Here is a 13,745-nt window from a genome sequence, read left to right as displayed (position 1 = left end):
CTCACTAATTTATAGATGTATCTTCCTATCACTTTTGCTTACGTAAAAATAACATGCTAGTAACTAGCGTTTTTTCACAATTATACATGTCTTTGTTTGTATGTTGCTTTTTTTCTTGCAATGTCTAACATATAATTATTTCAAGAGTTTAAAGAAATTAATTAAGTGTTATGAGTGTTTCAAAGGTTAAACAAAATTTATTGCACACATTTGTAAGCTTCATTTTTATCTTTCGTAAAAAAAAAAACAAAAAAAAAAATTTAATAAAACATTTTTCTCGGCTCCTTCATTACGATTAAAATAATTAATGAATTATTCATATTATTGAATTTTCATATGCAGTTGTAGTATTACATAAAAAAAAATGATAGTATTTTGCAGGTTGTAAAAATTTGCGATGAAATGAATAATATTTGTTTACAAGACATTTTTCCTGCTATTATAAAATAAATAACAAATCCGATTATTTCAATGTTGATTTTATTATTAGAGTGTTCGTTTGATAGTGTATAAAAAATTTTTTTTCATAAAATGCGTTACGCTTTAAATATACAATTCAAAATTTGTAAAATTAATGAGCATATTTAAAAAATTTTTTCCGCTTTTAATATATTCAAATTCAAATAACAATGATTAAAGGAATAAAACCGATGTGAAATGATTTATAAACGATAATTAACATGTTTTATGCAAGATTTATATATTAATATATTATCCATTCTATTCTACAAAGAAAAGAAAAAAAAAGAAAATTGCATTTGCACATACAATTCATACTTATAAAATAATAATTAATTTGAACAAGTCATTTTTTTACAAATATTATTCTGTTATTTCTACAAAGTCATAAATTAAAATCTGCAATAAGATATTAATTATTCATGTATTATTCATAGAATTGTTTTTAACCTATCTAGTTTTGCTTTTTGTCGTTTAAAACCGCTGGTTGTATTATATTTCGATATGGAAATTTTTTTGAATCATCAATTATATCTTTTAAATGAGTTTGATGTTATACATTTTTCTCTTATCAATTTTATATCTCAACAATCAATGAGCTTAAAGTCATCAATTATTTTAATCCTTATAATTTGTATCAGTGAATTAAATAAAAATCGAGATCGGAGTAAATATTACAATTGTTTTAATAAATTGTTTTTTTTCTTTTCTTTTTTTTTTTTTTTTAAAGAGGTTCATTAATAACTTCTCTCATTTTTATCTCTTTTCTTTTTTCTCTTCTCGTTTTTTTTCTCTCTTTTTTTTTTTTTTTTTTTTTTTTTTTTTTTTTTTTTTTTTTTTTTTTTTTTTTTTTTTTTTTTTGTTAGAATCCCTTTTTCCAATATTTGAGGAAAAAGAGATACAAAGAGATATTGTACTTTTAAAATAAAATTACATGTTTGCATATCAGATGGAAATCTCATTTCATGTTTCTTATTTACTAGTAATTTGACTGATTATACCTCGTTGTTACATATTACATATGTAATCAAAAATAATTGCATAATGATTTTCTGTAAACCAATATTTATATCCAGTTAGATTAGTTAAATATCTACAAGATTGTCGATCAAATGTCAAACTTATATTTTTATAATTTACAGATAAATAATCAGTAAATAGCAATTTTCTTTTCTTTTTACGATCAAATAAAAATAATTCTTTTTTAACTTTTTTCTACCAAGAGAGAGACAGAGAGAGAGAAAGAGAAAGAGAGAGAAAAAACATTCAGTAAATACATAGAGATCTTATAGATGAGATATATTATTAGTGAGTGTTTTTCTCGATGTAATGATAGTGCATTTTATGTATAAGTTACAATCGATAACCTTTGCACTATTAATTATTTATGTGAAATTCTTGGAAATGATGTACCACGAAGCATTGTATGGAACGCAATGGAATATATAACTTAATTTCATATTGTAACTTCAACGTAACATCGACCTCGATAATTTTCTCTATAGGAAAATTATTAGCTATGCGTTTCTTTATGAAAATCGTTTGTCAATCAATAGATACTCTTGCAATATTACATATGTCTAACAATAAGATAATGTCAACTTCCGTCGAATGCGGAATAGAAGGATTTTATAGTCGTACTGACAGACAGTGAGATAATCAAAAACCGATGAAGTACTTTTTCATTTTTATTCATTTCGATAGCTATATTATATATTACTATCCATGTGAGAAGTGTGAACGATTTCGATAAATTATTGAAAAGTTTCGTGCCATTAATTGTTTCGTCTCGTGCGATCGAATCTAAAAATTGATTTTTCTCATAGCAGTTAAGTGAACGACAAAATTTTATACGAAATTTTAAAGAAAACATTTTATGACATTTTAATGATAAAAATCGTTCGTGGTTTTTATTTTTCTTTTCTTTTCTTTTTTTTTTTTTTTCTTTTTGCGACAGGTGTACAGATAAATCGTGAGATTAAAGATCTACGAAACTCGTAATAACTTTGATGATTAAGAAAAAAAAAAAAAAAAAAAAAGAAGGAGAAAAAACACGGAAATATGATCTTTGGAGTTATCACAATTAGCATAATTGCATTCACATGGACGGCGAAGGCTAATAATATTGCGGTTTCTTTTACGAAAGAATATTTTTCTGGGAAATATATACAGTACTTGGTCATATTTGGATGTTGGAACTCTTTCGGTTAATTTCCACTTCTTTTTATTTCTCTTCTTTTTCTTGTCTCTTATTTTTTCTTCTTCCTTTTTATTTTCTTCTTCTTTTTCTTTTTTGTTTTCAATCATAATATATTTCGCAATTATAGATACTGTTAATTAAAAAATGTCGATCTCATAGATATTGTTTCTTTATTTAGAAAAAATGGATTTCTTTCGTAGAGATCTATTGAACAATCTAACAATTTCCTACGTGCCTATTAAGGAAAACATAGAAATGGATACCATATTGAAAGTAAATTATTATAAACTTGGTATTATCCTTGATATCGATTGTCCGCAGAGTGAAATTATTCTCGAACAGGTCGGTAATGTCCTTTTTATATATTGCGCATAAGAAATTATTTTCATTTACTTATTTAATTATTTATTTATTTTTTTTTTTAAACAGTTCAATGAAAATCAATTACCCTACAACGAATCTTTCTTTTGGCTTATGATCACCAAATCGAATGCCGTTCCAATTGATCTTTTGCGAGATCTACCGCTTTCAATAGCGAGCGAAATTACGGTGGCATTAAATCGAAAGGATATTTATATTCTTTACGACATCTACAATTTCAGTCATCGACATGGAGGCCGACTCAATATTACTTATATGGGTTACTGGTCTTCCGAAAATGGGATGAGAAATGAATTAACCCAATACAAGTATAAGCGTCGTCAAAATTTCCATAAATTAACCTTGAACGTTTCTATTCACGTAAGTTCGATATAATAACGTGAAAGAAATTTATTAATACATACGTACGTATTTTGTCAAAGATATTTTTTCATTAATATTAATTTTTCCGATTCTTATTGCTTTAGATAGATCACGAACCTTTACCTGATTTTCGTACTTACATATTAAATCCAATTAATCGTCACGTGGACACGATGATGCGATATAATTACGGCTTGATAATACAATTGATGGATTATTATAATATTACGTAAGGAGGAAAAAAAAAAAGAAAAGAAAAGAAAAAGAATCATTTTCTTAATGAAACATTTAATTTTTATCTATTTTTAATGTAATTACGATATATATAGGTAAATTTATTCGATTGCGTCCCATTAGATCATATCTTTTTATTCCTTGAAATAGGATGAATTTAATGAGAGGAACAACCTGGGGTTATCTTGTTAATGGCACTTGGAATGGTATCCTATCAGACATGCTTCGTGGAGTAGTAGACATAAGTGCAACACCATTTTTATTTAAACCCGAAAGATTTGATGTATGCGATTACACAGTGCAAACTTACGTAGCAAAGTAATTATTATTTGACATATGTGTGATTGATTTAAACGAGTCTTTTCCTTTCTCTCTCTCTCTCTCTCTCTCTCTCTTTCTTTTTTCTTTTCTTTTTATTACATTTTAATATAATTACACGTAGAACGACCATCATTTTTCGTCATCCAAAGACCAGCGATGTACGTAATGTGTTTCTTATGCCGTTCACGGAAGACGTTTGGTATATGATTTTAATCGTGGCAATCATTTATTGGCTGATATTATTGCTTACGGTTAAGATCGAATTGTATTTCGATAATTATCCAAAGCTTTGCACTTTGGATACTAATCCAGCTTCGGAGACGGCTTTGATAACGACGGCTGCTATTTGTCAACAAGGTTTTGTAAATGGACACATTAAATTTGTCTTTTCTTTATTTCTTTTTTTTTTTTTTTTTATTTTATTTCTAAATAATTTTACAACTATCAATACGATTTTTAAGATCGTTGAGATCGTAAGATTATTGTTGAAAGGGTGGAAAAAAAAAGAAAAAAAAAAAAAACAACAAAATTCCATTCATTTTATCTACGTTACATAGGTTTAAGCGACGGTCCACGTATTTATTCCGGACGCATAGTATTTCTTTCTTTATTTCTTTGGGGATTGTTACTTATACAATTTTATTCTGCCAGTGTGGTTGGTTCTTTATTGTCAGAACCACCAAGATTCATAAATACTTTAAAAAATTTATCGGACAGTAGCCTTGAAGTTGGAATCGAGGATATGGCTTACAATTACGATTATTTGGCCGTAAGTATTCTATTTTTCGTTTTTTCTTTTCTTTTTTTTTTCACCCCACGATTTTATCTTTTAACTTAATATCATCATTAACGATTTATCTCATTAAATTTTTCTTCCTTTTTATAATTCGTATTATTAGAGATCGACGAATCCTGTTGTGCATGAGCTCAATCGAAAAAAAATACAATCTAGTATAAAACGAAAGATCAAGCCGTTTCTGACCGCAGAGGAAGGTCTTAAAAAAGTGAGAAAAGGTGGTTATGCCTTTCAGGTTGATGCCGCGACCGCATACAAAATAATTGAGGTAATTATTGTAAACTGCACATAAATAATTATTGTAAAATGCACGATTGAAAAAGAAATCGATGATATATTTATTAGATACGTTTTTATATTTTATTTCGTTAATAGGATACATTTTTGCAAGACGAGATATGCGATCTGACAGAGATACCATTAATTCCGCTCGAACGAATAGCGACCGCTGTTAAGAAACATTCGCCCTTTAAGAAAATGGTAACATATGGGTCAGTATTATATATTATTTATTTATATAACATTAATGTATAATGTTATCTCCTCTTGATCATGATAATGTTATTTTGAATTTTCTAAAAGATTATAAGAAAATCAATATGATATTTATTCTTTTTGATTGTTGCTCCTTTTTTTTTTTAATAATAAGAAAAGAAGAAAAAAAGATGTATCGACTCGGTGAATTTGTAGAACAAAAAAAAAAAAGGAAAAAAAAAAAAAAAAAAGAAACAACAAAAAAAGAAACCAGAAAAAAGAGAAAGGAAGAAATACAAAATGTGAAAGAGAAAAAGAAAAAGATTTCGTTGAATCATTTCATTTGGTAAAGATATTCGATACATTGCAGATTGAGAAAAATGATGGAGCATGGTATGGCGGGACATTTGAAATATATCTGGCAACCTGCACGACCACAATGTCCAGAAAGTCACAGTGCAATACCCGCTCCTGTTGCATTAAAGGAATTTAGTCCAGCTTTATTTTCCCTTTTGATGGGCGTTGCCCTTGCTTTATTCGTTATGTTAATCGAGATTTATATGGAACATCGTAAACGTCGAGATCAGACGATGTTATCGGAATCATTGGAAATATCTTCAAATTGTTGGCTATCAGATCTCGAGCAATTTAATTCTCATAAGATCGAGCCAAGCGACTAGTTTACCGAAATAATTATTGATTCACTTTATTGCAATAGTTACATGTATGTGTAATAGTGACATTGTATAGTAGAATATATATATATATATATATATATATATATATATATATATATATATATATATAAGTATAATAATATACGTGATCGAAGCTAATTTAAGAGAAAATATTTATTCATGAAGAAGGACAAAAAAAAAGAAAGAAAGAAAAAACTTAAGTTCGTCTAAACACTTCGGGTTAGCTTTTCGTTTTTTTTTTTTTTTTGAGATTGATATTATCATATTATACACCTACATTATCTATATATATCATATCTAAAATTATTTCATCATTAAAATATTAATACTAAAATAAATGTAGGTTTGAAAATAATTGATTAATTTGCGCTTGAAATTTAATGCAAAAAAATTTTTATATTTCAAAAAAGCTGAGTATAAAGTTTCGATGGAATCAGTTCGTTAATTTTGATTTATTTTAATCTATTAATTAATAATTAATGATTAATCAATTGGACGACATTTTGTATAATTTTACATGATCAATCTGATATTTGAAGACAGCCGTTTACCATAATAAATAAAAATAATATATATAAAAATTGTGTGTAAAATTTTTTTTTATTCTATTTGATTAATTTGTTTAGTTATAATTAATATAAAAATAAATACATAAATTTAGAAAATATCATAATGTTCAAAATGTTCTGCAGAACTTTAGACAGATACGAATAATTTTATTTTTATCAAAATTTATGATGAGATGTTTTTCTACAAACGAAAGGATGAAGATATTTCAATCCATGAATTTTAATAAAACTTTTTGAGAAGGCATCGAAAAAAATTAATTTGAATTATAAAGGTAAAAAATATTTGTTAGCTCATATGGCTATTTCGGATTAACATCTAAATTTAATATTTGCAAATAAGAAGAAGCGAAGAAGGACATAGGTAAGAATATTTGCAATAATATATACTGACATACTTGTCGAGTCGATTTTGATGAAGTTTGCATTACCAAACTGTGCAAATAATTTTGATAAGATGAAGATAGATTTCAAAAGATTGAACATAATAGATTTGCTAAACTTTCTCGAAAGATTTCTTTCTTAAATGGTTTGTTATTTCCATTTACGATCATTACAACTTTCATTTCTTATCGTTGCATTATATATTCAATATTAACATTTAATTTATTTGCTGATACAAAATAAAAAAGAAAAAGAAAAATGTCTACGTTGCCATCTATTAATCCTTTCTCTTTGAATTAATTCAAATAATTTATATCCATCTTCAAGCGAGAAAGATCTTCTTAATATCCGTTTAAATTAATGAAGCCTTATATATTCTGTTTTTGCATTAAACTTTAGAAATGAAGAACATACGATTCTTTTGTTTTTTTTTTTTCTAAATGGCTCTTGTAAGACGATTAGATAAATTTACGATAAATGCAAAATGTGATTATTCTCGATAACATCGACAAATTTAATCGTCAACGTAAGAGATCGCGAATGCTATTATAAAAAACAAAACGGTATATTTTTATTTTTATATTTAAAACGAATCTATTTATAAAATTGTGAATATAGAAATATGTTCTTATTGTACGAATATTTTCCTTCTCATAAGTTCCTTCTCATAAGTGCATCTCATTAAAATCATCGTAGTTGTATTATATATCTAGTTTTTAGCTTTTTCAAATAATATTATCTCGCATACGATATAAGATATATTGCTAATTCACGATAACGTTATAAAATAGTTTATTTACGATGGAAATAAAAAAAAGCGATTATAAAAGCAATTATAAAGAAAAATATATAATATGTCATTGAAGATTATTTGTTACTTTTTTTTTCTCTTTCTTTTTTTCTATCATTCTTTTTCCATTTTCTTTTGTTTTTTTTCTTTTTCAATCCGATGAAACATTTGTATCCGAATGTTTTCTAGTTAGCGGATAGTAGAAAAAAGAAAAAGAATATTTTTGTTACTTGTAATTATAGGTGCAAAGTTTTTATATGATTAACATAAAACATTTTATCATATCGGATTCATCATCATTTACATTGTCGTTATACATCATGTTTTTTTGTTTTCGTATCGATCCATTCAAATCTTATTTCCATACGATCTCGAACTTTTTATCTAGTGAAAAAACAAATCGTTTAGATCCGCTTAAGCAGATTCAACGAGCAATTATTGAATAAGTTTTACATAACGAAGCTATTGAATGTTAATTAATTCCATTATATTTCGTTTTTATACATTCATAGCAAATGGTATGCTTATTATTATTATTATTTTTCTTTTTCAATGACGTTTGACAAGGTTACTCGTAATATTATTTCTGATTATGGTACGTTAATGACTAATTATTGTTAGATAATAAATAGAAAAATCGATATTTATTAAGACACATTTCCTTAATCCATTTATCGGGAATAATGATTTGTCAGTGGAAAATCTTTTCCAAGAACGTAGACGAGTTGTCATGGAATCATGAAGACTAAGAGGTGATTTTTCTTTTTCTTTTTATTATATCCAAAGTATTATAAATAATTTAAATTTTATATATGAATATTAATTTGCAATCATTGTTATTGAGATTTCAAAACGAACGTACAGGAATAAATTAAAAATTTTTGTGCACATTTTTGGCTGATATTTTATAGGTAAAAAAGTTCAATTTCAGAGGACGATTTATAAAAATAATTGTTAGATCAATGTAATATCGATAAATTCAATCGAAACGACGATAACAAAATCTTCGTAATTACAAAAAAATTGCTTCATTATTTCAAATCGACCCAATAAATTATTATAATCAATATCGTATATAGAAATCTTTTATTCTATAGCGTGTAGAATAATTTACAACATTACATGAATATATATATATATATATATATAAAAATATACGGCCAATAATGGGATTAATTTTTTAATGTATTTTATAACGAGTTAATTACATTATTTTTCAATAACTTTACTGATTTTTAAATATATTTCTTCCTTTGGTTGTAACAAGAAATCCGATCTACCGATCGTATATGGAATTTTTGTTTTCTCACAAATATCGACTTTATGATTCCGTAAAAATGTTGCTAATCCAATTATCACTTGATACTCTGCAAATTTTTCTCCTACGCAATAACAAAAATTATATTATTCATTTAATATAAATGTTTTTATTTTTACGATAATTTTAATTTTCTTACCAATACAATTACGAGGTCCTCTACCAAAAGGTAGATACGTTCCATCATTAATTAAATTATTTTCGGTAATAAATCGTGTAGGATCAAAAACATTTGGATTCGGATAAATGTTTGGATCCTTATGTAATGCGATTACCGGTATAAAAATTCTTTGATGCTTGCCTATAGTAATTTTAGTGTCCTCCAATGTGTAAGATGGTATCATACATTCTCTAGATAAAAATATTACCGGTGGATGTTTCCTTAATGTTTCTAAAATAGTATAAAGATACCGAAATGAATGTGTTTATTATAAAGATAATTGTTTTCCTTATTTGAATTTAAAAGAAATAATTCGATTATGTTTGCATGAATACACACACATACATACACAATAATTAATTTAATGATTAATGATAATTTTTAATTTAACTTTTCTTTATAGACAATGGACGATTTATTATTTGCTATATGCACCTTTGAATACCGCCTGTAAATATTTCAGCGTTTTTATAGATTCAAACTTTAAGGTACCATCATTTTTTTCATATTCATCATTGATCTCTTTACGAACTTTGTCTTGTATGTTCTGATTTTGAGCTAATTCGTAAAGAATAAAGGTCATAGTCAAGGAAGATGTTTCTGAACCAGCCGCAAAAAATACGTACGCTTGAGCGGCATAAAATGTATCCGTTAGTTCTAAAATATATACATATAAATACATATAAAATGAAATAATATGTTCTAATGTTTCTAATGGTTTCGATGGTAATAGATTAATTTAGAAAATGAATTTATAAATCTTACCGATATCCTCACTAAGCTTTTCCGGATTTCTTTTCAATTCCATCAGTACATTTATGAAATCGTTCCTAACGATGTTATTTTCTGTTCTGTATTTTATTGTTTTATTAACGATATTTGAAAAAAAAGAAATATGACGAGAATTTCGAAATAGAAAGCCGAGTTCGTTGTACAATTTTGGAAAATTCATTTGCAGACGATATTTCACCAGTGTCATTAAATTATCCTTGAATATTTCTTTAATAATTTTACTAAATTCATTTTCTTCATCTTTAATCACGTCTATTTCAATTCCGAATACACAATTACCAATTATATTTATAGTGAATTTATTGAATAATTTATAAATATCAATGATATCGTTGTCAGGTATCTTATTAATATATTCCTCAAAATGAAGTGAGGAGGTCATTATCAATGGAAACATTTCCTTCATTTTAATGATAGAAAACGCAGGTGTCAATTTATTCCTTAATGGTCTCCATCTATGTGCTTCGAGATATATGAGATTTTGCGTCAATGGTTCTACCTGTAATAGTAAAATCAAATGTAATAATGAATAATGAATGTTACATTATTAAATCAATTGTTCTTTTTTTTTTTTTTTTTTTTTTTTTAATTTTTTGACTTAATCTACAATTATCAGGTTAATTATAAAATAAGGAAATTTGTTTACTTTTTCGGTAACGTCCACGGCTCGTTGAGGAAAACTGGAAAAGTCTCTAATTAAGATGTTCTTTATCAATTGTGGATCTCTTAGGATGAGTATCGGTCTACTTCTAAAGAAAATACCGATGTATCGTTCGTCCTTGTAGGAATTATATATGTTCATGAGATATTCTGTCATATTTATTTTATGAAATATTACATCCTTCATATTGCCGAATAAAGGAATCGGTTGAGGGCCTTTTACATCGCGAACCTTCCAGTAATCGAACGTCATGGTCAGATAATAATACAGAAGAAGAATAATTACAGTGAGACCGCAGAATATTTCAAATATTCCTTCCATGTTGTTGTCGTCGATGCGTGACGATCACTTCGATGTTATTATTCAATATCTTTATATATGACAAATTATATTAAGAGGATTTATTTCGTTTAAGGTATAAAACTGAATATTAATGGAGTATAATATTTCTATCCGAATGTATTATAAATAACAAGAGATAAAAATATATCGCGATAATCATGTAAATATCAATCTCAATTTTTCTTATTCTATACACATTTATTATAACCCTGATATTTGCGTTATTAAATTATTTATATAAAAATTATATAAATAATGTATTATAGCTCTGTGTATAATTATCTTTAGTATTTTATTTATTTAACATACTACTTGAAACTCAATCAGTATTAATATTTCATAATTTTTTTATGAAATAATTTACAATATTATTTTTATAATTTACAATTAATATCATAACTAATATCAAATATATTGCGATCGATTTGTAATATTAAATAATTTCAAATACGAATCGTTGTTAATGTTATGTTAGTCCAATAAATGTTTAAAATTGTCCATATAAAATAAGAAAAGAGCAAACTGATTGTTAATACTAAATATTGAATTACGAAAAGGCGATGAAAATGAAATTGGATTATCTTATTATTTGAAATATTATTTACCACAGCTCACACTGTTACTTGCTATACACAGAAGAAATTTAATCACATAAATTTCCTTCTCTATTTGAAAACCGTTTGATCACTGAGTTCCGAATGATTTTACATTTGTTTATGTTCTATTGTTAAATAGGCCGAGAGGGAGGGAGAAAGAGAGAAAGAGAGAGAGAGAGAGAGAGAGAGAGAGAGAACAAATAAGGAATAAATTGTTTCAATTTTTTTTTTCTTTAAATATTAAAATACAAACTCTATTAAATATGCAAAAATATATATCAACTTTAGCATATATGTTCATTTATTATTTATCCTCAAAGGTATTTTTTCCGCTTGAACGGTGAAATATATATATATAAAAAAAAAAAAAAAAAAAAAACCTAACTAAAAAATGTTAGACTTAGTTTTTTCAAAGTCATTCATGCGTAATTAAAGTCTTTCAAGCATAACTATCGATGAACATATTCTAGAATGCAAAAAAAACATCTACATAAATAAATTTTAAATAAAATGTTATAATTGTCTGACAAATACAGAGAATAAGTATAAGATAACAATTAAATCCCTAAAAAATAATTCATGGCGTTTATCGAGAAAAATAATTCGTATTACTTTAGATATTATCGTGAGAAACTGTTGAGGAATTTTGAAGCATACAAGATAAAAAATGCTCAAAGTATGAAAAAGCGTTGTAAAAGTATATTATTTTGTTGTTTATTTGTTGTTCTTTCTTTCAGACGTACATAAAAAAAAAAAAAAAAAAAAAAAAAAAAAAAAAAAAAAACAAAAAAAGAAGTTATATCAAAATGCATCAAATTCCAATTTTACCAATTTTACTATTACTATTATCAAATTTTGTAGATATATATATATGTGAATGAAAATTATCGTATAATTTGAAACGATAATTGCTTGCAATAAAAATACAAACGGACTGTTATTAAAAATAGAACTTAAAAAATAATTTGTTGTCTTTCATATTTGTTTATTTTATTAATTGAATCATTATCGAAAGTCATAGATAATAGATTAAACAGAATGGATTAAAAAATAACAAAAAATGTCAACTTCATTAACGTATAGAGAAAAATAAGGAAAAATATTTCATAACTAATAATAGCAATAACTATTATTAGATCTATATTGGCTTCTAATGACGCAGCGACGATTTATCGTAAGCCATAAATTATATAAGGCATAATAATAATACGTGAAAATGTTTTTTTTTTTTTTTTTTTATGATAATTCACCGGAATATGTAAGGAAATTTTCTCAGCCGTAAATAAAACAGTGATATTTATCATAAAACCAATAGGTGACACTTGAACTTTACAAATAAAGAATGAAACATAAATATTTCAATGAATTCATAATTATTTATAATAAAATTAATTACTATACGACCAATGAATCTTTAGATTTAATAATATTTATAATCCATTCGAAATATTATTAATAAGAATATATCTACAACTTATGTATCTAGTACTCATACATCTGTATATTTAGTACCTCTTATCATTGTACATTTGATAATGTAGATTAAAAAAAAAAAAAATTACATTATGACGTTAAAAGATGCAAGAATAATTCCAAAAGAACAGATTGATCCATTCAAACGTAACAATAGGAACATTTTAATAATCACCAGAACCATACTTTTTCAATAATGATTATTTCTTATAATTTTCTCTTTTCTCTTTATTCTTTTAATTCTTATCTCTTTAGTCTCTCTCTCATTGTTTCTTACTGTTTATTACTGTCGATTTATTCGGATTCTTATGAGAATCTTAATGATCATAAGTGATTTGTATTTTAATAATTAAGATCTAATTATTTATCCAATTATTATCAATCCTACAGAACAATATTTGAATCATTGAGAATATTTAAATCGTTTATATTAAATTAATACTTGTCTGCGAAAATAGGAAGACATATGAAAGTACTTTTGAAAAATCATATATTCTACTCTGGGATGTAATGACCAAGCGTACCTACATATGTATAAATCGATCGATGATCATTATATTATCTAATATTCGTAGGAAATAACCTGGAAATGTGAAACACCATATGCGTTACGATAAAAGACAATGAACTCGATACTTAACTTTAATAATATCTTCGATAGGAAAATTATTACTTATCCTTGGCTATCAAATAGCATCGAGACTTGAATATATCGAATATAACGATAAAATAATATT

The 13,745-nt window shown here is 25.7% G+C and overlaps 2 protein-coding genes across 6 annotated transcripts; one reads left to right on the top strand and one right to left on the bottom strand.

The window, feature by feature from the left end:
• The first annotated feature begins 2,059 nt into the window (after positions 1 to 2,059).
• LOC124951605 (ionotropic receptor 75a-like) lies at positions 2,060 to 5,998 on the top strand. 2 transcript variants are annotated; one of them, XM_047500250.1, is made up of 11 exons: positions 2,060 to 2,287; positions 2,417 to 2,665; positions 2,838 to 3,001; positions 3,089 to 3,400; positions 3,508 to 3,632; positions 3,788 to 3,955; positions 4,080 to 4,315; positions 4,516 to 4,727; positions 4,858 to 5,022; positions 5,130 to 5,245; positions 5,599 to 5,998. In XM_047500250.1, the coding sequence occupies exons 2-11, from the start codon at positions 2,521 to 2,523 to the stop codon at positions 5,906 to 5,908; spliced, it is 1,953 nt and encodes a 650-aa protein (XP_047356206.1). In that variant the 5' UTR covers positions 2,060 to 2,287; positions 2,417 to 2,520; the 3' UTR covers positions 5,909 to 5,998. The 2 variants fall into 2 exon arrangements, with proteins under 2 accessions (XP_047356206.1, XP_047356207.1); XM_047500251.1 differs by lacking the exon at positions 2,417 to 2,665.
• A 2,282-nt stretch (positions 5,999 to 8,280) lies between these two features.
• On the bottom strand, positions 8,281 to 11,694 carry LOC124951606 (cytochrome P450 6B1-like). 4 transcript variants are annotated; one of them, XM_047500253.1, is made up of 7 exons: positions 11,545 to 11,694; positions 10,699 to 10,967; positions 10,583 to 10,626; positions 9,910 to 10,435; positions 9,580 to 9,801; positions 9,124 to 9,375; positions 8,281 to 9,048 (listed from the first exon to the last, which is right to left on the bottom strand). In XM_047500253.1, exons 2-7 carry the CDS (start codon positions 10,916 to 10,918, stop codon positions 8,876 to 8,878), a joined length of 1,437 nt encoding a protein of 478 aa, XP_047356209.1. In that variant the 5' UTR covers positions 10,919 to 10,967; positions 11,545 to 11,694; the 3' UTR covers positions 8,281 to 8,875. The 4 variants fall into 4 exon arrangements, with proteins under 4 accessions (XP_047356209.1, XP_047356208.1, XP_047356211.1 ...); XM_047500252.1 differs by having other exon boundaries at positions 10,583 to 10,967; XM_047500255.1 differs by having other exon boundaries at positions 10,216 to 10,435; positions 10,583 to 10,967.
• Positions 11,695 to 13,745: the final 2,051 nt, after the last annotated feature.

Source organism: Vespa velutina, chromosome 9, assembly GCF_912470025.1.
Source record: "Vespa velutina chromosome 9, iVesVel2.1, whole genome shotgun sequence".
Classification (NCBI taxonomy): Eukaryota; Metazoa; Arthropoda; class Insecta; order Hymenoptera; family Vespidae; genus Vespa; species Vespa velutina.
Note: the sequence above shows the minus strand (reverse complement) of the source record. Positions and strands in the feature narration are given on the sequence as shown.

What these genes read in the sequence shown, in the direction of transcription:
- LOC124951605 (XM_047500250.1), top strand. Translation starts at nt 2,521, where the DNA reads ATGATCTTTGGAGTTATCACAATTAGCATAATTGCATTCACATGGACG. An exon ending in GTGAAATTATTCTCGAACAG is followed by an intron (nt 3,002 to 3,088) that starts GTCGGTAATGTC and finishes TTTTTTAAACAG; the next exon opens with TTCAATGAAAATCAATTACC. An exon ending in GGCTGCTATTTGTCAACAAG is followed by an intron (nt 4,316 to 4,515) that starts GTTTTGTAAATG and finishes TACGTTACATAG; the next exon opens with GTTTAAGCGACGGTCCACGT.
- LOC124951606 (XM_047500252.1), bottom strand. Translation starts at nt 10,918, where the DNA reads ATGGAAGGAATATTTGAAATATTCTGCGGTCTCACTGTAATTATTCTT. An exon ending in AAAGCTTAGTGAGGATATCG is followed by an intron (nt 9,802 to 9,909) that starts GTAAGATTTATA and finishes TATATATTTTAG; the next exon opens with AACTAACGGATACATTTTAT. An exon ending in AGGACCTCGTAATTGTATTG is followed by an intron (nt 9,049 to 9,123) that starts GTAAGAAAATTA and finishes GTTATTGCGTAG; the next exon opens with GAGAAAAATTTGCAGAGTAT.